General features: G+C 36.7%; 1 protein-coding gene across 9 annotated transcripts in view; it reads left to right on the plus strand.

The window, feature by feature from the left end:
- LOC136040857 (cAMP-dependent protein kinase catalytic subunit 1) overlaps positions 1–24,542 on the plus strand; it is a 324,235-nt gene that overhangs the window by 88,176 nt on the left and 211,517 nt on the right. For 2 of the 9 annotated variants that reach the window (XM_065725239.1, XM_065725240.1), the window contains exon 1: positions 19,759–19,913. The exons of 6 other annotated variants lie outside the window; for them this stretch is intronic. In XM_065725239.1, coding sequence (XP_065581311.1) covers positions 19,892–19,913 — 22 coding nt within the window. In that variant the 5' untranslated portion in view covers positions 19,759–19,891. Of the gene's footprint in view, positions 1–19,758; positions 19,914–21,746; positions 21,886–24,542 lie in introns of those variants that run through there. One more of the 9 variants, XM_065725242.1, reaches the window with a different exon arrangement.

Genomic DNA, 24,542 nt, shown 5'->3' on the forward strand with positions numbered 1-24,542 from the left:
TTCACTGTCCTTAGTAGTTCAAAATGAGTAGAGATTGTTTTGTAGCCCATTTGATGGTGGTTACCCCCTTCCCTTAATTTGCGCGACAAATGCCAGAAATTGGTCATTTACTGTAGCATTATCTTCTTTTGTTGATCGAAAGCGGCACAATAGTCTTAAACTTATTTTTAATCGATAATCTACGACCGTTTGGATCACCCCTGGAAAAAAGAAACAAAACATGCATGCACTGCCGTCCTTTTCTGGAAAAATAGGATATTTTGCATTTTTGTCGTGAGTGGCTTTTGGGCCCTCACTCATGTTGAATTTCATTATGACAGTTGTCGTCAAGTTGCTCAGATTCTTAGGGTCCTTAATTCTCGTTTTATCAGATGACTCATATGTTCTTATGGCAATAGCTTCTGATGAGCACATTCAAAATTAAGGGATTTTGCTTATTTATTTTCAACATAAATAGCAGGTTTTTTTTAAATGCATATATTTTAATACAACTGTCTTAGAAATATTTCTTTTAAAATAATGGTTTCTATCGCAACCTTCTTCAACTACAGTTTATTGTTATGAAACGTTTGACCCAAGGGTTTCTTGAATGTCAGAGACGGTGCGACCCCCTCCCCTCTTTTCTCACCCCATTTGAATGATAATCACCTATGAAAAAGTGTATCCCTTAAACTATTTCTAGGGAGTCTGAAATATCCAAAAAATAACCTATAGCTCACCTACGATTATGCACCATTTGCATAATTTTGTGAAGCTTCCAATGAATTAACTCAAACTTCCAATATTAAATGTTTATTTTACATGTTTATTTGTAACACTTTTATAATCGAAATAGTTAAATGATCGAAGGATACCCAAGAATTTTTGCTCAGTTACGTTTCGGCCTTTTTAGGGCCAAAATTATTGTTTTTCACCTCAAAACACCACTCTTATGCGGCGTCATGTCTTTTATTGCTTAAATTAATCTAAATAACTTTTCCACAAAATGAATTTTTCAACAAAATGTAAAGAGCTCCATTAAGCCAAATAAATGCAGAAATAATTTCACATAGCAATCTTCCAAGCGTAAAACTACCACAAAAACATCAATAAATAAATAAAACCCAAAAGAAACACAGATCACCGTTTATTATTAGCAAAGAAATAGCTCCGGGGTCGACAACCCCCTTCCCCCGGAAGGGGGGAAGGGGGCCCGGGGACAGATATTGTAAGTTATGCCTGGGGGCATGTATGGCTCTTATGGAAGGGATGCTGGTATAAACTCCAGAGAGAGCTCATTTGATTGGAAATTGAAAGTTCTAGTTCACTTTTTAAGAGTCAAAAGAAATCGCAGGGCAGCTGGTCCCCCCTCCACGGCCTTTTTCCCTCGAACCCATCCGACAAGAATTTTGAGGTAGCTATTTTGGTTCAAAGATCTATTTTGCTACCTGATGAGGTAGCTATTAGCTAATAGTTCAAAGATCATATAAATGAAAACTCTGGCGTCAACAAAACTCCCCAGGGCCCGGGGATAGACGTTGTAAGTTATGCCCGGGGGTAAATTTGGTTATTATAGAAGGGACGCTCGTATAAACTTCAGAGAGGGCTCATTTGACTGGAAATTGAAAGTTCTAGTTCAGTTTTGCGAGTCAAGAGAGATTAGTGGGCAACTATCCCCCCACGCCTTATTTTTACCAAATACATCCGATAAAAATTTTGAGATAGCCAATTTTTTTTACAATAGTTCAAAGGTCAAATCACAAGAAACTCAGAAGTCGAGACCACAGGGCCCGGGCCCCCACAGGGCCCGGGGGCAGGTGTTGTAAGTTATGCACTGGGGGCTTATTTGGTTCTTATTGAAGGGATAGTCAAATAAACTTCAGAGAGGGCTCATTTCATTAGGAACTGAAAGTTCTAGTTCACTTTTCAAGAGTTAAAAGAGATCGGGGGACCAGTCCCCCTCCCTCCACGCCTTTCCCCCAAACCCATCCGATACAAATTTTGAGATGGCTATTTTTTTTCAATAGTTCGAAGGCCAGATAACAAAACTTCGGTGTCGACACAACCCCTCCCCCCAGGCCTAGGGTATTTATGTCCGTGGGGTATATATGGTTCTTATGAAAGGAATGCTCGTATAAACTTCACAGAAGGCTCATTTCATTGAAAACTGAAAGTTCTAGTTTACTCTTTAAGAGTCAAAAGAGATCCGAGGGCAACTAGCCCCTCCACACTCTTTCTTACTCTAATCAATCTGATCAAAATTTTGAGATAGCTATTTTGTTACAAATAGTTTCAAGGTTATGGATAATGGAAACTCCGGCGTCGACGCCACCCCCCAGGGCCCTTGGGCAGGCATTTTAAGTTTAGGGCATATATGGTTCGTATGAAAGGGATGCTCGTGTAAGCTTCAGAGAGGGCTCATTTGATTGGAAATGGGAAGTTCTAGTCCACTTTATAAGAGTCAAAAGAGATACGAGAGCAACTAGCCCCCCAAGCCTTTTTTCCTCATAATCATCTGATAAAAAATTTTGAGATAGCTATTTAAAAAAAAAAACTGTTCAAACATCTGATAACAAAAACTCCAGGGTCGACATAACCTCCCAGAGTCCGAGGGCAAGTGTTTTAAGTTATGCCCCGAAGGCGTATAAGGTTTTGTTTAAGGGGTGGTCGTATAAACGTCGAAGGTGGCTCATTTGATTAGAAATTGAAAGTTCTAGTTCACCTTTTGAGAGTCAAAATAGATCTGACCGCAACTACTCCCCCCCCTAGACCTTTTCCCCCAAATCCATCCGATACAAATTTTGGGATAGCAATTTTTATGTAATTCAAAAATCAGATAATAAAACCCCAGGGTCAACACAACCCCCCTCCAGAGCCCGCTGGCAAGTATTCTAAGTTATGCCCCGGAAGCGTATAAGGTTTTTATGTAAGGGATGGACGTATAAACTTCGAAGGTGGCTCATTTCATTGGAAATGGAAAGTTTTAGTTACCTTTGTATGAGTCAAAAGTCAACAGAGGGCATATACCCCCTCCCTTTACACAAATACCCTCTTTTCCCCAAATGCATCAAATAAAATTTTGAGATGTCCAGTTTGTTTGAATTTGTCCACCGATATGATAACAAAAACTTCGTTGTCAACATAACCTCTCCAGAGCCGGGGAATGGTTGTAACTTATGTCGCGGGGGCACAAAAGGTTCTTATGGAAGAAGTGTTCGTGTAAACTTTGGAGGGGACTCAAATAATTAGAAACTGAAAGTTCTAATTCACCTTTTAAGAGTTAAAATTGATCCGATGTTGACTTGCCCCCCATTCCTCCCATCCTTCTTTTCACTAAATGCGTCCAATCGATTCTTTATATAGTCATTTTGTTCAAAATAGACCAAAAATAATATAACAAAACTCCAGGATTAAAACAGCCCCCCCCAGAATCTGAGGGCAAGTCTTGTAAAATGTGCCCTGAAGTTAAGGTTTGTTGAAGTTAAGTGGACTATGCGATTGTAAATCAGGATTTCTAGTGTCCTTCTCAACAGTCAAAAGTGATCGGAGGCCAAATAGCCTCCCTCCCCCAAGGCCCTTATTCTCAAATGCATCCAATCAAAATTTTGAGATAGCTATTTTTTCAAAATAGTTCAAAGATCAAATAACAAAAACTCCATGGTTGCCACATCCCCTGAAAGCCCAGGGGCAAGTATTGTAAGTTACACCGCGGGGGCATATAAGGTATTATGTAAGGGGTGGTCGTATAAACTGCAGATGTGGCTCGTTTGATTGGACACTGAAAGTTCTAGTTACTTTTTTAAGAGTCATCAAAAGTGATCGGAGAGTATCTCCCCCCCCCTTGCACACTTTTTTCTCCAAACACATCGATAAAGATTTTGAGATAGCCATTTTGTTCAAAATAGTCTAAAATTCAGTTTACTACAAGTTAGGTGTTGAGAAATCCTCCACAGCACCCGGGACAAGAATTGTAACTTATGTTAGTTGTAAGTTCTTAAGAATCGAAAATGATTAAAAAGTAATAAGACCCCCCCCCTTGTGTCTTTTTAATCCAAATACACCTTATCAAAATTTTGCAATAGCCATTTTGTTAACATAGTCAAAAAAAAATAGTCTAGCAAATGTTTAAGTTTATAAACTGAATCAATTGCCTTGCCTGACGCTCATTGTAGAATGGCCCCATTTGGACGCTTTGTAGAATGGCCCATATTTTGACTTCAGATGCTTGTTTGCCTCTGATTCTAGGTGAAATTATTGGTCTCATGTTTCAATTCTAAATTCTTGGTTCAACCTGCCTAAGACCAAATATATTTGCTAATTTTTGCTCAACCCAGCGTGATGAACATGGTAGAACCTACAACAGATTGACTCTAGTTTGGCATTGTGGAGTGGCATGAGAGGTGTAGCTTAAGTAAGAGATGGTAACGTCGGCAATGAAGGGAGGAAAATTAGTCCATGTTTTTCTACTCACTCAATTGGACTATCTGTCGTGGCTTTTTCTATAATTAGCCATGACTTAATGCCCACAACTATTCCATTTTAATTCAAATTACTATAGCTCAGGGATTGAGAATAGCTCCCAAGCCCTCGGGGGAAATATTGTAACTTATGTAAACTCAAAACAAGAAGAAATTAACAAGAGTAGGGCTGACACCTCCATGTTTCCTAAAAACCAGAACGCAATTTGCACCTCACTGAAAACAACAGTTTTTCTTCCAGAGGTGATCATATCGGAATAATAAAAAAAAAAAAAGGTAAAGGATACGGCATTAGACTTTACAGTCCGTACCGGCGGTGCTGATCTCCGTTTCTTGGCCCTTCGGCCAGGAAGTGCAATGGGGGGTTGGGGGCCAGCCATCCTGTGCTTTCGCATACCCTTCCTGTTTACCTTCCCCAGATTTCTCCAGGTACCCATTTAGAGCTGGGTCGACTCTGGCTAAGCTTACAGAGTCACGCCACTGACCCCCGTCCCAAACTGAAGAATTGGGTACACTGGGATTCGAACCCGAGTCCTCTCAGACAAAGGATCCCGAATCCAGCGCACCAACCCACTCGGCCAGGCCAGGACCCACTCGGCTGTTCCCATTGGAACAGCTAGTTCCAATGGGAATTAAAAGTTCAAGGGCCAAGGAGCCAAAGTTCAAGGAGCCAAAAAGATTGTGCCCCGCCAAAGTTCAAGTTTGAGTTTGTATTGGTTATTATATATATTAAAATCAACATTTTATGGTTTTTCCAGCAGTTTCTTAGAAAATGTACAAAACTCTCTTATATTCTACACCTTGTGTGTAATTTACACCATGGTTGGTACAGCTTATTGCTACACTTGGTACAGTATCAGCCACGCTTGGTGCAATTTCATGACAATTGGCAGGCACCATCTGATGTGCGTAATTTCTGAAAGTGGGGGCCCCCTCGATAAAGACACAATAATCTCAGATACTCGATGGTGCTAGGCTTACACAATTCGGGGATGAAACATTTTTGATATGAAAAGAAATGCATAAAAATACATCCTATTTTGTAATATAAAGATTAATGCTGTATCCAGGGGGAATATGGGTTTGACCCCCCTAAAAGAAAATGTTTGCCCAACTCGTAAAAATGTAATAAAAATACACACACAAAAATTGATGTGTTAAAAGTTTTTTTTTGTACCCTCCCTCCAAACCAAAATCCTGGAAACTACCCGATGACGGTTATATTAACTTGTCACTGATGAAATCCTTCCAGAATAACTCCTTCCCTCCTAAAATAAAATTGTAACAATAGTTTCGGGTACCTGCAATTTTATTTTGTCCAAGGGCACTCTAATTACTGTCATGTTGCTTTGGAGATTTTCTGTTGTAGTATCCAATTACTAATTATGAGGCTGGCTGCGTCTATTTTGGAGTAATCGATCCATGTGATTCCTGAAAATCTAAGCCATAAAGGAACAGGTTGTGCAATAAAAAGCAAATTAGGGATAAGTTTAGAAAATGGTTGAATACAACTTAGGCTCTAAAGGAGAGACTAGAATATTTTACATGGAAGGTGGGGCCTGGTACGCCGAAACGTATTTGGGCCTGGATAATGCGATTGTGTGTGTTTTAACACATTTTCAAAGAAATTTCCGAGTTGGAGAGGTTCTTCAGAGGAATCTCTGTAAAATCTTGCAGAAATATTTCGCTTTCTATTCGGACGAAATTGAGAATTAGAATTCCCGTGTTCGCACTCGTATGCAGGAACAACCCTATTTAAAGATATTTGTTTTTCATGTTTTGACACAAGAGGCATGCTTGCATGATCTCGAATTGGAGAGGCGGTGATAGTAGCGGAGGGATGATATAAAAAACAAAAATCTGTGAGTTATAAAATCGAACGAATATCAATGTCGAACGAATTCGTTCAATATTGAACGAATATCGAACGAATCAATATCAATATTGAACGAAATTTATGATCGGAATTAAAATCTGGTTTAGACTTGAAGCCGTACCGTCCACTGTGTAAGGGCTTTGGACATCACAGTTTGGAGGACTTGTTTTTTTTTAGAGAGGGGTGGTTGCGACATTTTGGGGAGGCAACAACTTGAAAACAACATAATATAAGTGACTTAAATTTAAAAAATAACATATTATTGGAAAATCAGAAGACTTCAAGGGAGTACCGACAGTACCGACATGCACTTTGAAAATATCCCACAACTCCTGTCAATTATATATGTATATATATAACTTCTAAGTGTATTATACTGTCTTTTAAAGTAACTATGGGAAGAGTTTTTGGGGACAGCCTATACTGGAGTCCAGGACGGTAATTCCACGTTGTGACAGTACGTCAAATAGAGCTCTCTTTAAGGTATTCCTGGTGGGGACTCAGGAGTACCATACCTATAGAAAGCTCTGATGAGCAGCACAATCGTGAGTACATCTCATCGGCGTTGTTCTGCCAATCGAATGGCCCAGAGTAAATATATATTTTTAAAGCACCGACACACAATTTTGGATTCGCTATGGAGAAGTTAATATGGGTTTTTCGGGCACCAACATAAAGTAGACAACCATAATTAACAATGAGATTATTACAAGACGGAATGGTAGGTTGATCGAGTAGAAGGCAGTCACAACGGAAGATAACGTCTAAATTCTGGGAGTATAATGGTCTCTCTTGATTAGGGTGTTCAGTTCACATGATTTTTGAAAACAGGTCCACTCTTATAAGATGAAGGAATTACTCTTATTATCTGCTCCTCTTTGATTTTTCAGCTATTCTGCTTTGTTTGTGTTGATATTGTGCTCCAATCATCTGCGCAGCCCTCAATCTTCACTGAATTACCCCAAGGCTTCAGGGTATTCATTTGAAACGTCACGCTCTGGGATTAATAGTTTAGGTATTTGTATCACTCGAATGATGGGAAGGTTTAAACCCAAGTTTATTCCCTGATTCTTTGATAAATACCAGGAAGAGAGTTTGGCTGTTAAATGCTTCGTTGTGATAATCTCGCTACCACCGGGCGTTGTTTTGAGATAAAACCCTCAATACCAGCTATTAATGGGCGTCGGTGAAGTAAATTGACAAGGACCTGAAAGAGTCAACCATCAACAATAAAGCCCGGAAACTTGCAAATAAGACCAATAATAAGGACAGACAAATAAGACAGACAGAAACTTGCACAGAAGACCAGCATGTCAAACACGATCACAAGCTGTTGCAACATCAAGCAAGAGAAGACAAAAATGGCACATCCTTGAGAATATCAATCCAATCCTGGGCCTCAAACCTTATTGGACATCAATTAACAATTGGTTTGGCGAAAGACAGAAGGATGCTTGGTTGGTACAATCGTATTTTGTTTGGTATGCATCTACCCTTAGGACCGGGGACAGGTGAACAACTTTATCATCTTTTGGAAACGATCCAATTGCAATCCGCAGAAACAAGAGACAGTAGGGTGGGCAATTTCAAGGATACATTTTTGATGTCAGTAATAAGAATGTTATTGGGGCCTGAAGTATTTATAAAATATTTTAGGCCCCGTGGGTGCTTAATGTTTTAGGCATCATGGGTGCTTAACACGATGTATTCATGCAACTTATTTTGTCTCCGTTCAAGGTGAACTGCACCATCATCAAGTTTGGGTGCCTGAGCAAAGGCTTGAGCAAGAACAGACGCATTTACCTGACCAGGGTGTGTCTTCATATCATCGATAGGGAGTGAGAGGGTGGAGGTGGATTTAGACCACAGATAAGTTTTGACAACTCTACATCGCTATCTTGAAGATATACCTTTCAGTTTCTTTTCTGCTCGATGCAGCACAGGAGTACCTTACCTCAAACTAAGTAAGCATGTAAATAGATTAGCTTGCCTAAATGAGGATAAAGAATTTCCTGGCTAGCAGAAATTCAGTTGTTCAATAATTTATTTTGCCCTCCCCCTATAAACAAAACCCTTTTTTGGATTATGCCGATTAAAGATGTCAAAGGAGCAATAAGATAACAAAATTCAAGTTTCCAAACAGTCGTTCTAGCGGATAGTTTTAGAAACGAAATCTTCATAAAATCGATTAACCTTTCAATGCTTCAAATAAAAAGATATTAATAAAAAAACTGAGGAAAAGGACCCGTGGCTTTCTGATTTATAAGCATCACTAAGAGTATTTTAGTACCTTCCATCCTTTAAAACCTGATGTAACGCAGTTGAACATTTTCGTCTTCTTCTTCTTGTTTCGATTGCTATGGAGACGCTTTCATATAATCTCACGACCGGAATCAAATTCAAGGCAAAGAGTAACAAAGACAACGGTAGCAAAACGGTAACAACGTTAACAAAGAGCAATCTATTGGTAACCTACAAGAGTGGAAACTGGTGCTAGTGTCAACAAAAAAAGAACCACCTATGGCATCTAGCATTTGGCATCTCGTGGCTTTTTTCAAGCTTCACAAAGTTTTTTTTCTTTTTTTTTTCAGAGCAGACAATTGAGAGCAGACATTTATTAATACACTGATTTTACCAGCTATGCCAACTAAATTAATTTTTCTTATTAGTACACTGAAAAAGGCGAAGAAACACCAGACGCTAGATGGTTTTGATATTATTTTTGGTAACACTAGCACCAGTTTCCATTCTTATCAGTTACCCTGATAAGTGGTAATATATACCCTGATTATATTACCTGAATATATTACCCTGATAAGAGGTAATAAGTTACCATTTTTGGTAACACTAGCACCAGTTTCCATTCCTATAAATTACCCATATTCTTTGATTCCAGTTGTATTGTTACTTATTATTACGAACCTGACCTCTATAAACGAAGGGGTCTCATACTCCCAAGAAAGGAATGAGGCTCGCAATCACAAATTTATTTCATCGACGAGTACATATTTCTTGGGGAAGGATTAATCAAAGACACAAGATAAAGGTAAAGAATACGGCATTGGATTTTACAGTCCTTACCGGCGGTGCTGAGCTCCGTTTCTTGGCCCTTCAGCCAGGAATTCTAATGGGGGCTGGGGGTCAATCACCCTGTGCTTTCGCATGCCCTTTCTTGTTTACCTTTCCCAGATTTCTCCAGGTATCCATTTAGAGCTGAGTCGACTCTGGCTGGGCTTACAGAGTCACGCCACTGACCCCCGTCCAAAATTAAATAATCGGGTACACTAGGATTCGAGTCCTCGCCTTCTTGGACAAAGCATCCTAAATCCAGCGTACCAACCCACTCGGCTAGGAAGGAACAAAAGACATGCTATTTATAAGAACAATAACAAACAATTGCGAACATTTTGAGCTTGTGGGTGATTCCAATAGAGAAAAATCCCAGGTAAATAGAAAATAACCCTTGAAGCCAATTTCATGTACGCTGGGAACAGGCGCGTATGCATTTTTCAGGGGGAGTCTGGGACGAATAATGAAAAAAGAATAGGGGACTAATCATAAAAGCATTTTTTTTATGATTTCAATAAGAAGTGCTCAGGAATTCCAAAAAAATAAAAGATTTTACGGAGGACCAAATTAGCCCCGACGTCTTCCTGTGGGTACGTCCCTGGCTATACTTGTCGGTTGTACCTTTTCCACTATATACTCGTATGTTGCTTCAGTTTACACGCATTAAGTTGAGACAAAAGTAACATACGACAAAGGGCATGGGAAATATGAAATCCGAGCCATATCTTCGAACGTTTGGGGGGGGGGACTCGTATGAAGTAATGTCAAGTGCTGTTAGGAATAACGTAAGTAATCCTAAAATGCTTACTCATATCTTTCCTAAAAGCACTTCACTTTAATTCACTCCAACCCCCTAATGTACAAATATAAGGCCTATATAATTTATTTCCCATGTATTTTGCGATGTGTTGCTCTTTTGTTTCATCTTATTTACCCGTAAAAGACACAAAAACATATTTTAAATTGTGGCATTGGTGTAACAGAAAATATCTCCAATTTCATTCAATTCGCTTGTATTTTCATTTTGAGAAATGCACCCTCTCTTACCTCCTGCCCCTTTCCACTACAGATATTCCCTGCCCTTGAAACAAAACTGCGAATTATGTGCCTAAATAAGGGCTAGATGCTTTTAACTGAAACCCCTTATAGACAGAACAAGAAAAAGATCTTAAAACCACTACCCTGGACGTAGGCAGAATATTTAGACAGAAAATAGTAGGCTATTATTTCAGTAGAAATGAAAATGAATCGATGGTCTCCTCCGTATCAAAATAACAACTCGGTGTCATTTCCGGACGGCTAAATCCGTCCGTATTTATTAATCCGTGGCGAGATTCCGTCCGCTTTTTGTGCGTCAATTAAATAAAAAACAAGTTTTTTTTCAACTGAAAGTAAGGAGCAACATTAGAACTTGAAACGAACAGAAATTATTCCGTATATGAAAGGGGCTGTCCCCTCCTTAACGTTCCGCAACTTTACGCTGAAGTTTGACTCTTTGCAGCAGTTCTACTTTTTAAAACAATAAAAAACTTTAGCGTTAAGAACGGGACCTTGAGTAGGGTATGACTAAATTTGATGAAATTTATATATTTAAAATCAGCATAAAAATACGATTCTTTTGAAGTAATATTTGGTGTCGAAATTCCATTTTTTAGAGTTTCGGTTACTATTGACCCGGGTTCCTCCTTACTACAGTTCGTTACCACGAACTGTTTGAAAACTTTCTGGCTTTCTCCAACGATTGGTCGAATGAGGAAGGATTCTTGGCAATGTTTTTAAATGAATAAAACCATGACTATGGAACATCAAAATATTTATTGTTTCAGACTGAGTTTTTTATTTCCTTTTGACTTCTGTGCCTCCTTTGCAGTATAAGGACTAAAACGAGAGTCAAATTAGCCAATATTCTTCTTTTAAAAACGAAGAATATTTTCTTCTTCTTATCCTCATCCAAGCTGATGCATTTATTTGAAAACATTGCCTTCAAACGCAGCGTTTTCTGGGCCATCGTTCGAAAAGATACGGACGGATTTCCGCATGCATTTCCGCAATGCAAAGGAACGATCAAACATGAATATTGCGTGATATTTGGGTGTGTTCCGGGTGGTAATTATGATAATTATAATTAAGTATTTATTATCATTGACGTTCCAAACAAGCAAATAATAAAAAAAATGTCAATTATTTGCATTTAAAATGCAGAAAGGACTAAAATGTTAACACCTTTTGCTAATTATGAGCATATAAAGGGTAGAATTTAAAAGTTATGGGACATTTTAGGATGAAGGCAATAGCAAATAGTTATTGATAATTAAGCATGATTAGTTTCTACAATGCACTTTTGGATTTATAATTATGTTAGTGAATAGTTTTCAACGCCGATGACAAGTATCCATAATTAGATATCCCCAACAGAAAGGAAATATTCTTTTTTTAGATATCATAAGAATAGTGGCGTCTATTTGAGGAGGGGGAAGGGAATTTCGTGACCCCCCTCTTGCTAGATTTTGAAATATGTCTATTTTTAGGGTATTTTTTTATCGAAAAATGTCTGTTTGTATTTTTTTATTGAAATATGACAAATGTTCTCCCCCAAATATATTTTGTCTTCCCTCCCGCCTCTTATTATTTGTGAATTGGTACCATTGGACGAGTATCAACGTACGACTTATATACATGAGTTCAGACACCCTGGATAGGTTTTCAAAATGATATCTTTTTATTTCTCTGATTATTAAAAAAAAAGTAATTTTAAGTGATCCATCTGATCAAATATGTGGTTTAATTACCGTTTGAGATTTAGGACTGTGAACTGTAAAGGTTACATTTTAACTAACATTGAAGTATCCATATTTTTTTTCAAAAAGAAAATCTAGGTTAATTTTTTTTGAAGCAAAACATTATCTGGTACACTTTTCTTTTTTTTTAAATTTAATCAGTCCGAAAAGCAAGTTCAAACCTTGATTTTCACTCATCATTTTAAAGTGACGCTAATAATGTTTACCTCTCAGAAATCATGTACCCCAGCTGGCGCGTGCAAAGCGTTTTTGGGATTGTGCCAAATGTTTTGGAGACTCAACGATTAAGCTCAATTAAGAACAATTGAGCTGAAGCAAATGTTGTGGGGGATATTGAAAAGTGGTTGGACGCTGCAAGCGACTTCCCATGCCCTCTTTGTTACCCTCCCTCCAAAACCCCTCGGTCAAATTTTGAAAGAGTTTTTTTTTGTTTAAAAAGGCATAAAGGTAAAATAACGACGCTCATGGAGAAGACAAAACCTGCCACAGCTTTTAATCGGGACACAAAAAAACTGTTTTTGGGATCTGGTTTTGATCGGAACTGGTTTTGGGATCTGGTTTTGATTGGGATCTGGGATCTGGTTTGATGGGAACTGGTTTTGATTGGGACAAAAAGTACACTGTTTGCATGCTGGTTGTCAAAAGGGTGTTATTTTTGATAACCGAATAAGATCATTTCTACCCCTTCCCCTAAACACGAAATCCGAAGTCCCTGATCTCCTCCAGAAAAAAAGAACACCGAAAGATTCAGCTCGACCCCTCAGCCGTGACATAAAGACTTTCTTGGAGAGGAACTGGCATCTGACTCTCCCTCCTTCATAATGTAAAAATACTACGAAAACACATATTTATGACTCTAAAATGGCTATATAAACACTGTAAATATCAAGCATATATACAAAAGGGGGATTTAGCTTTTAGTTGTCACCCGGTGACAAAAAAAGCTAGATTTTAATGATTTTCTGGTTTGCTTATACTCGGAAGCATAGAATGTCCTCTCATATTTTCTTCTTCAGATTTTCAGGCATCGTTTCTAATAAGTTCTGTTTCTAAGAAACAACCTGTCCTGAAATTGTTTTTCATGACTAATTAGTTACATAATTATAATATTATATAATTATAATGATAATATATTATAATATAATATAATATAATTATAATTATAATATATTATAATATAATATAATTATAATATAATATAATATATTATAATATAATATAATTATAATATAATATAATATATTATATTATAATATAATGTAATTGTAATATAATATAATATAAGGCATATTTTTGATCGTTTTTGCTGCAAATTGGAGGAATGTGTCTACTTAGAATCCAATTAGCATTTAAATCAATATTTCGCTTGTCATCTTGCTTGGGGAGGAATTGGCATCTGACCCTCTCCCTTCATAATGTAAAAATACTGCGAAAACATATAATTATGACCGTAAAATGGCTATACAAACACTATAACTATCAAGCATATATATAAAACGGAGGATTCAGCTTTTGGTTGCCATACGGTGACAAAAAAAGCTAAATTTTAGTGATTTTCCGGTTCATATAGTAATCCATCTAGTGATAAATCTAGTGATCTATTTGTGGATTTAGTGCTTTTTTGCTTAGGCATTTTTAAACATCACTATAAATAGTGAAAAACTACGATGGGTGTTAATCCCCGATTGAGCCTAATATCCTCTGACATTTCTAACTATTCCTCCTTTACTCATCTATGAGTTTCACATGCTATACCTTTTCTTATCTTAGGTATTCAAACCCTCCCCAATCCCTGATTTATATACCTCTTCCTAAGATGCAGAGCCATCTTTAAAATGACTTTTTCATATCTCATCTCCTTTCAGACTTTTATAAATTCTAATTTAGATTTAAACTTCTTGTAAATCTTTGCCTAATTTAAAAGCAATTTAGAACAGTACCATTGTTAATTTTTGTTCAAACTAGACTTGCTAATTCATTTCAATGTATATAATATTTGAATGGACTGCTAAAGCACTATTTGACAAAGTCTAAAAAATAAATATGAATAAAATGAAAAAGACCATGGAAGTCATGGGAAGATTCTTATTATTTACTTATGTGCTTGAGTATGGAAATAACTTGTAAGCATTCGTAGTATGTCGGTTCTTTGACTGAACTGACTCAAATTGGATTCTAATACAATTATCTACTCATCAGTGGCTATACTGCAATTTTTGGATACTATTCCCATAGACGTTGGGTATGTACATCTCGATCGGACAAGTCTACATTGATCAGAAAAGGCAGTGTATTTGGCAAACTAAGAAACGAATACACTCACCCTATCAAAATAATATTTTGGTATAAATTTTCAAATTAAGGATTATCCATTTAGAAAATCAATATTAAGGGGATTCGATATCTTGAAATCATTTTGAAAGCTTCTGCGTCGGATGACTGTCTCAAAGACAAAGGACCCATTAATAAAGTCTCTCAATGGACTAGCCACCATTGAAAGCTAATGAGGATCTGTGTTTTGACTATAAAGTTTCATTTAAAAAACAGGGAAACTGTACGTCCCCTATTTTGCCAAGGTCTTCAGGCAGAGCGGGTAGCACCAGAGAGGACTTTCAAATCTACCAAATTGTTCAAATGAGAAGATTTTCTAGTGAGGGTATTTTTCATTGAGTAGATTTTTAGCCTTTTCCTACCAGCCATACTAAACCCTTTTAGTGACTGCTCTTTCTTGTATTTAAAAAGATAATACCGTTATTTTTAATCAAAAAAGGAAATTCACAATTTCTAATGATGTAAGTTTCATTAAAACTGTATATCTCTATCTCCAGCACAAAACAAGTGAATTTAAATGATTTTTTAAAGGTTTCTGGGAAAGTGGGTGTCAGCTTTTAGTCGTTAATTCGGATGTCTTATCCAAATCTTTAAAAGTTATGGCAAAACCACCTAACCAATTCTAAATAGTTAGGCCACGCTAACCAAAAAGCTTACTATGAACGAGATGATCCTTTACGATCCTTTAAGGTATGTAAAGGATCCTTTACGATCCTTTAATAGTAAGATGATTCTTATTATAATCCTTTAAGGTACCGAATCCCCTTAAGCTGTATAGGATACTTAACGCTAATACAATTTACATATATTAAATATGCTATTACATTTATTAAAATTAGTAAGTAAGTAAGACGGCACTAGACCCTTAGGGTCCAACCCGGCGGTGCTGATCTCCGTTTCATGGCCCTTCAGCCGGGAAGTGCAATGGGGGCTGGGGGCCAACCATCCTGTGCTTTCACACACCCTTCCTGCTTACCTTCCCCAGATTTCTCCAGGTACCCATTTAGAGCTGGGTTGACTCTGGCTGAGCTTACAGAGTCACGCCACTGACCCCCGTCCCAAACTAAATAACTGGTCACAACCGGGATTGAACCCGTGCCCCTTGGACACAGAATTTCCGCGCCAGCGCGCCAACCACTCAGCCAGGACGGCCATCTAATTAAAATTAGATTGAATACTAAATAGAATTTTTCAAGAATGCTTAAACGTCTAAACTATTTGATTCGTTAAAAGTCTGCTGAGCCAAAATGGACGGATGTCCAGTGGTAACTAAATAAAACCTATTAGACAAACACATTCTAAGCATGAGGATCTAGAGGCGGTCCCAATAATAGAGAATTAATCAAAGAACAATTTTAATAGGAGTCATATGATGTGCCTGATCCATTACTAGTTTGTCAAAGCTTTAGCCTGGAAAGAGGTCTCTATTAAAAAAAAAATCTTATTCTTTGACTTAAAAGTCAACGAAAAAGACTTAAGGGATTTGATATCTTAAAGGATCCTCCTATCACTTCCCCCCTGAAAATATCCTCCTGAGGAAAATACCCCCCTCGCATAAAATAACCCTGCGGAATATACTCACCCTCTGGATAATATCCCCCCGGAAAATACCCACCTCCCTTGGAAAATAAGACTTTCCAAATTTGAGACTTATTTTTGTGTTTTTTTTTGTTTTTTTTTAATTTCCGTATGGGGAAAGAATTTGGTGCTTGTGTATTATGCGCCACTCACTCAAATTTACGCTGTTTAAAATTCGAGAACAAACCAGTTTCTTCGCTACTTTTTTTCAGATTAGCGCGAGACAAGACAAAAACAAGTGACAGAATATATGGGAAATATGTAATTTAGGTTGTATATTTGCATATAAGGGGATGGGGATAAAGTTTAAACTCAGAAAACAATTCTTACTTTATAAAATGTAGAATAATTGTACCTAACAAATTTTTGTGCAGACCAACTATACTTCCACCCCCCCCCCCCTAATGCGCAAATCTATAGCCCAAATTTGTTTTTAAAGCAACGAAGAAACTAATTCTTCCTGCAATATTTCCCCCCGGGGGTAATTGATAGGGGGAAAACACCGGCCACCATAAAAAACGATAAAATATAGGAATTTCCTTTTATGGGTCCTTAAACAGCTCTCTATGATATTCCAGTGCCTCTATATCGACGATGAAAAAATAGAGGAAATATTGCTGCTGCCTATGTAAAAAAGTGATTTTTTCTTGTTGTTCAGTGAGGGGGGTTACAATTTTCCTGTATGATGTTTCAATAATGGTAATTTAAAGGGTGTACTTTCTGATTTGCTAAGACGTCATTTTCAAATCATATGCAACTCAATGACGCAATACACGGGGCTATTGAAATAGGGTGTGGTTCAACTGCGAGATTTTGTCTCCTATGATGGACGGTGAACTTGAAGGAAGTGGAAGGGGGTATACACTTTAATATTGACGGTAAGCTTGCAAAAACTCTGAGCTTATTAAAATCACCATCACTCACCCGAAAGTGTATACAGTACGCTAATGTCGTCTGCACCAATTCATTGCAGACAACCTTAGTAAAAGCTGAGTCCACTGCTTAATTTATGTTTGTTTGATGCGTGTGCATTGTTTATTTATGTATTCTGTAATGTTTTAAATCAAATTGAGGACCATCTTTACTGAATAGTAACTTTTTTTGTTATTGTTTGAAAAAAAAAAGTGTCCTATTGAACACCTAGGGAAGGAACAGGCTATCTTTACTTTTTAATCGCTGAATACATCACCCATCAGGTGGCAGATTGCACATGTGGCCCGAGGATCGGGAGAGCTAGGCTGCTACGTATTCTATAAATTATTACTTCAGAATAAGGGCGTCCTTTTGTTCAGCAATAAAAGATGGCCAAACTTTCGGTTCCTTAACCACTTCCGTATTAACCAGCTTTGTCCAGCTCTCAACTTTGATGTGTTTTATAGCTTTATTAAAAATATAATTTGAATTAATTTAAATTGGTTATAACAGCCTAATAAAACCAATAAAAGGCAGAGCTCCTTACTTTCTTTTTTTGGCGCAAAACCAACTTTAAAAAAGCAACGGAAAATGGAACAAGAAGAAGAAGAAGTTATTGAAAAGGGATTTGATTCCCATCTACGTATCTTATAGTAACACAATAACAGAAAGTGAAGACGATCTTAACAGTTCAGGCACCTCAATTTTGACCGAATTAATTAAGAAACATGATTTAATTAATGGTCCAACCTCAGCTTTAGTACATATTTGTGATGGTTCCTTACAACAAAGAGACTTGATTATCCCTTAGACTAACGGGAGAAAATCCGGAACAGAATCATCAGAATTTTCAGACATTTTTGAGCACATTTAGGCTGGTGTTTTCACAAGTTTTCTAAGACCCATTTTCCAACAGATGGTTTTAGAGAAGAGGTGTTGAGGGGTGCTCACCCTGGAAATTTAGGGGCATAAATTTAAAATAAAAATCTAATATTCATAAGCATTTTGTAGTTTCTAAAATTTTATCTTTATTAAAATAAAGTAGAGGTTGTTGTTGGCAGTAAGCTTCTTTCTTTCTGTAATATTTGTATAATAACACTTAATAGGTAAGTATAGGCAAATTGAAGAGGCCAAAGCCACCACTGCTTTCTCTTGAAAGACATCCCAATGCCCACTGACTATCCAGATGTGGACCCCTCCTACCTACCTCCCAATAAAACTGCTGGAGCTACGCCTCTGACTACCAGGACCTTTTTCTTACCAAAATTTAAATGAAATTATTTATCGTTTTCCTTCCTATACATTTGTTTCATGCCTTCTTGCACCTTAAGAGAGGCATTGGTGTCAGTTCACAAAGTTAGGGAGTGAGTTCTGTGTATTTTCAAAATCTAGGGAGAAACACCAAAACAAATTTTTCCAATAAAAATTTACCTACCCCGAGTCCGTTAATTAAAAAAAAAAAAAAACTAAAATCAACTTGGTTGAAGTGAATAAAAACTTGAGAGCCATGGTGAAATAGAGTTGGACCAAGACAGGTGGTCTCTGGGAGAGGCAAAGCTGGCATAACTTTTTCAAAATTGTATAAAAATAGTTCATTTCACTTATTGATAGATAGATCATCCATCCTAGGGCAGAACTAAGGTAGATTGGCATAGAGTAAGGATAATTCAAATAGTCTATCAGTTCTCTGAGCCATGACTGAACATAAACAAGGTTTATGACTGAACATGTTCATAGTACTTGCAGGCAACAGGGCAACTGAGATTGTTTATATTATATAAGCTTGACCTACTGGGGAGGCCCACTGGAATTGCAATGGGGATGACCAAGATTTTTGGTTGGCTCATTAGGGGACTAAATTTGACTGGACTCGATGGCGAACAAGGAACCTAAGGGGCAGAACAATCAAGGTGACACATGCCCAATCGACAACACCAAGGGTATGGGGAAATATACCCTCCTGTCCCCCCTCCTACTAGTGTCCATGCTTATCACAGTATAAGTAATCAGTCAGTTTCCTTAAATCACGAAAAATACAAATAAAACTAATAACGTCATCGCCCCTAAAGGCTCCATGGCCTAGTAAACCACGATGAAACAGGTCAAGTTTAGTTACTTACGGTTTATGGATATTTAATAGTACAAAATAAAGGAAAAACTGTAAAAGAAACAAACAACTATAAATTCAACACAATAAACAAACAGAAAAAAGAAAGTTAAGCAAAACTCATGGAATTTATTACTATTTTTCCAAAAGCCGTAATTGACGCCTACATGCTGAGTTAGGAAATGTGTTTCGCAAGGGTGTATGAAGGATTTTTTTTATCGGAAGGGTTATTTGCTCACGGGGGTGTTTTGCACAAAAAAACTTCAAAGAATCCGTCAACAATTTGTTTATATACATTTTTGTTACGTCTTTACGAGTCGGACAAAATTTTACCAGGGGATGGGGGCGTTCAAACCCGGTAATCCCATCCCCTGTATGCGACGCAATTAAGGGTTAAAAATCAGACCTTACGAACAAAGTAAAATAGATTTGATATAATTCAAATACTGGACACACAAAAAAGATGACGAATAGATAAAAAAAAATGCGCTCCTAAGAAAACTTCCCAAGAAACAATTTGCAGCAACAGAGTCCCCCCCCCCTACAAGAAAGATCATATAAGTTTCAAATCCATTATGCTTAGTGAAAAGATCAGGCGGAGACACGATAACATTAAATTGCTCATAATTTGCACCGTGTATGTATAAACTGTATACCGCACCGACAAGAAACTCATGGACTCGTTAGGAACCTACACTTGTTAAGAAGTACTTGTATGGATATGATCAAAAGAGGGACATTGCGGATTTGAAATATTGGTTTTATGTTACCGAAGGCCAAAAAAGGTTTGAATTATTAATTTTGATCGCAATCCTTTCCTGTTGTAAGATATTTACTCACGGGAATCTATTTTATTTAAGAGTGTTTTTACCCGGACTAGGATTAAGGTTACTTAGGGAGAATTCGTGTTCTTAGAGACAGTGACTTAAGGGTTGAACCCTTTCTGATAAATCTAAAAATGCCAAAGATTAAATTCTGGGTTTATCAAAAATTAAGACAATTCTGAATCCGAGGGCCCTCCTGCCTAATACAATCATACCAGCTTTCATTGGTTGGTCTAAGCATGTAAGCATGCATACGCTGCCCTTAAAAAAATATCACTACCTCAAGGCGGTCTAGGGCTGAATGGGGGGGGGGGTGAACCCCGCCCGCCGAAATTTTTTGTACTTGTGTATTATTCAGAACACTCTTAATAAGTGAAGTTAGGTTCTTTCGTGGAACAAACTATGATGCAGGTACATTTTAATTAATTATTTGGTACTTGTTCATTATTCAATTGATTCAATTCAGAACACACTCAAGAATTTTGCTAAGAAAATCCGGTTTCATAGACACAAAGACAAAACTCAATTTAGTTTGCTACGCATAGTGATAAAGGATAGTGTCTGAACATGGAATTGAAATGAAGATTTGGGATTTGCCAAAGACTGAAAAAGAGGCATTTATATTTTTCCAGGATGAGGGGTTGCTGTAATTTTACAATTTTCCTAATAAAGTATTATATTTTCATCATATTTTGTTTTATTTCATTAGCTTTATCAAAAGTTTGGGCTATATATTTGCACATGAGGGGGGGGGGATTATATCAAATACCTAACTTAACCTAACCAACTCTATATATAAAATATTAGATTAAAATGTACCTGCATCGTAGTTTCTTTCACGGAAGAAGCTAACTTCACTTATTGAGCGGGTTCTGAATAATACGCAGGTACCAAATATTTTTCCAAGCTAGAAAAATATAACAAAAGGCAACTAAACAAATTTTTTATGCGTTTTAAAGATTTTGTTCTTTCATATACAATTCTTCTTTGACTTAAAAAATAGGTGGTATAAATGCTACCTATGTATTATTTAGCACATTTGGTTCTTGGATGACATCTAAGGGGGGGAGGTGGTCCATAGCCCCTTGTCTACATTTCTAGGAATATCAAGAGAACCATTTATCTTAACATATGGCTTAATACCCAAATTAAAGGGTTACTCCAAGCAAGCGAAAGCTTAAGGAGGGTTAATCGTTCTCTTATATTGATTCAATTTAGTGTTTTCTTGGTGTGTTTTTTTTTTTGCCTTCTTGAATAAACCTCTTTATTTAGAAAAAAGGTCAAATTACCAGTCAGGCTTTTTATTAGCCATTTTTAGTAATAACCAATGACTCAGACGTTGATATCGTAAGTATATCCTTATTCCTAAAATTATGGGTGTAACCAGGAGTACACTTCGGTACTAGAATCCTCCCAACATGTCTTTTGGTGAATGTGTTCTATTTTAATCTTATTAATTTATTATGGTTTTACAAGGTCACCTGTGGATTCTTCTCATTCAAAATTGTCATTTATTTTCATCTGCTGTCATTTACTTAACTATATTTACACTATCAAACCCCTCCCTTCATCTATTTGCGAGCCTTATGATACCTATATTTTAAAGGTCAGTAATATTTTCCTTAATCAAATACAGTTATGAGAAAGATACAGAGGGGTGATAGTTTTCTAATATACTTGAATCAAGTTGTTTTGATCCTTAGAAATGACAAAAAATCAATAGACCCTTTTGCCTACTACGCTTCCTATTCTCTAGTACCTGTTGATTTTAACATGCGCTATAAATCCTGCGCCAAGATGTATTCTTCTCTCTGAATTTTCAGATTTAGTGTTGGGTACACTTCCTACATAGTTTCTCTTTTCTATGACCTGATTATTCCCTGGATTAAAACTTAGAATAGAAATAGGAATTTTGGGAAGCCATATCACCTAGGTAAATTATTGCTTTTTTTGGGATCTGGAGATGGAGCTGAATGATTCAAAATCAAATTATGCGAAGTTAAGCTGGCTGCGGTAAACCGAATGGTGTTATGTCATACCTTGCACGTACGAAGAATACGGGGGGGGGTGATAAAAAATAACAAATTTAGTTGATAATTTGAATAAGAAGCCGAAAATTTTGGATTTCAGGAGAGCTCCCAAGAACCCCTTGTGTACTTTCCTCTGTAATATAACCTGAATTTTAAAGGAGAAACTGGAAATTGTTTTTGTTTGTTTTGCTATTATTAAGGACTGATTGTTTAAAAGAAAAATATTTTCTAATTATCCATGACAAAAAACAACAAAGAGAGAAATACGCAATGAAAAAATAGCAAACGAGGCAGTGGCCAGTAAAGAGAAAAGATGAAAAACTAAAATGATGCGAAAAACTAAAACTGTGCTGTGTCTTCGGCACAGAAGAAACAAAGATAAAAAGCGAAAAAAATTAAAATAAACTAAACAAATAAAACCCCCCACCAATATTAATAAAATAGCACACAATTGTCTCCATTGATCCACGTAGGTCACAGAAGCTAATAGAGTTACTTCGATGAGAACACCAAAGCATTGAGTGAAAAAGTATAAAAATGGAAATTAAGTTAATTATTCTGTTGCAAAATATTCTTATTTTTAGCTAATATTGACACAATACTTCTTGGTCTGGTAGGTAATCTAGTCCCCTGATGATTTTGTAAAGTCTTAATTCCCTTCTTAACTAATGGTTCATTTTTTCAAAAGAATATTATAAATTGGGTCAATTTTAAATTCCCTGTATCTCTGTTTATTGAAAGATTAGCAAACATATGTTTTTTTTTATTTCTATAGCCTCCCTCGCCCACTGAGAACAACCTCGATCATTAGAAATAGTCGTGGCCTCATCAAATTGTACAAAATGCTCAGGATGAAAGCAAATATGTTCAGCTAAAGCCGAAACAAAAATTTCAGGAGGCTTACTAGATTGTAGCGTGTTTTCCATTTGAGTTGCGATGGTCAATAAATCTTTCAAGAAATTGTTGGTGAGTTCTACCAATATAAAACTTCCCACAAGAACAAGGAATCTGATACACCCCACTTACTAAACTACCCCAGGTTAAATCCTTCCCAGAATTAAGGAAACCACCTATTGGTCTCACCGATTGGAAACATGTATCAATATTAAATTTATACAAAATTCATTTAAGCTTTTCTCCCAAACCAGGTACATATGACAAAGAAATGAAACTTTTAGATACATTTAATTCTGAAGACTGCGGAACTCCAATAACCCTACTATCATGTTTAATGCGTCTATTTTCTATTATTTTATCAACGAATGTAATTGGATAACTATGAAATATCCCTAAAATACAACAATTCAGAATCTAAAAATTCCTGGGACAAATTCTGAATTATCTTTTTTCATGTAACTACATTTATTTTACATTCATCATGTTTTTGACAACTATTAAAGACTGGTTTGTTAGAAAAAAAACTTCAAGGGATCAAAGATATGACAAATGCATATTTGTCATATCTTCATGTCTTGCCATATCTTTGTCATATCACATGTTTTTTTGCACTTGTCTAATTTTTTGGACTTGTGATTCCAATGAGCTTTGAATCCGCCAAAATCATTAGCATCTAATTTTAGCTAAAGTTTTAACTTTAATTAAGGATAGTTTCTGAAAAAAAAAGAATTAACCACTAATATACGAAAAAAGCTTGTTTGTCATTCAGGGCTAAAAATTGTGTTCACCCCCCCCCCTCCCGAGTGCACAGGGGAACAGTAGTGTCAGGTTGACTACACAGACGTATCATAATTAAGATGTGTAATATCCGTAACATTTAAGATCCGTAAGATCCGACGGCTAGACAGGCAATTTACTTAAGATTCGTAAGAATATAAGCCTGATTCTAATTTGTGGGTTGTTTCTAGCTAACCAATCATAGATGTTGGCAGTTGCAGAATGGTATTGTGAAACAAATACAACTCCAAAAGATCGGTTGTTTCAAAAGATCGGGCATTTCCTCGGTTGTTTCAGGTTACAAAAATATTGGTGAAAGGCAAATTACATGTTTCAAAATCTAGGGAGGGGGATTTTTGCTTTTAATTGATTTTTTCAATGAAATAACCAAAAATGGCATTTCTAATAGAAATACTCAACAACGTCTTATTCAACGTATTGGGAGGTACAAGTACTCCCTCAATCAATTGGTGCCACTGTATCCTCCCCCAGGGGTTTGATGCATTAGTAACGAAACTACGAATGAATCTTGTTTTGAATTAAACTAAAAAACAAGTTTTTTTTCACGGAAAGTAAGGAGCAGCATTAAAACTTAAAACGAACAGAAATTATTACGTATATGAGGGGTTCGCCCCCTCGTCAATACTTTCCTCTTCACTTTAAAGTTCGAATTTTGTTCCAATTCTTAAAGAATGATCCCTCGATCACAAAGACCGTTTAATTAGAATAAATAGCTCTTTTGAAAGTACTAAAAAAACTTTAGCGTAAAGAGTGAGGTATTGACAAGGGGCCGAACTCCCTCATATACGTAATGATTCCTATTCGTTTTAAGTTTTTATGTCGCTCCTTACTTTCAGTAGAAAAAAAACTTGTTTTTTTTTAATTT

This window comes from Artemia franciscana, chromosome 21 (genome assembly GCF_032884065.1).
Source record: "Artemia franciscana chromosome 21, ASM3288406v1, whole genome shotgun sequence".
Classification (NCBI taxonomy): domain Eukaryota; kingdom Metazoa; phylum Arthropoda; class Branchiopoda; order Anostraca; family Artemiidae; genus Artemia; species Artemia franciscana.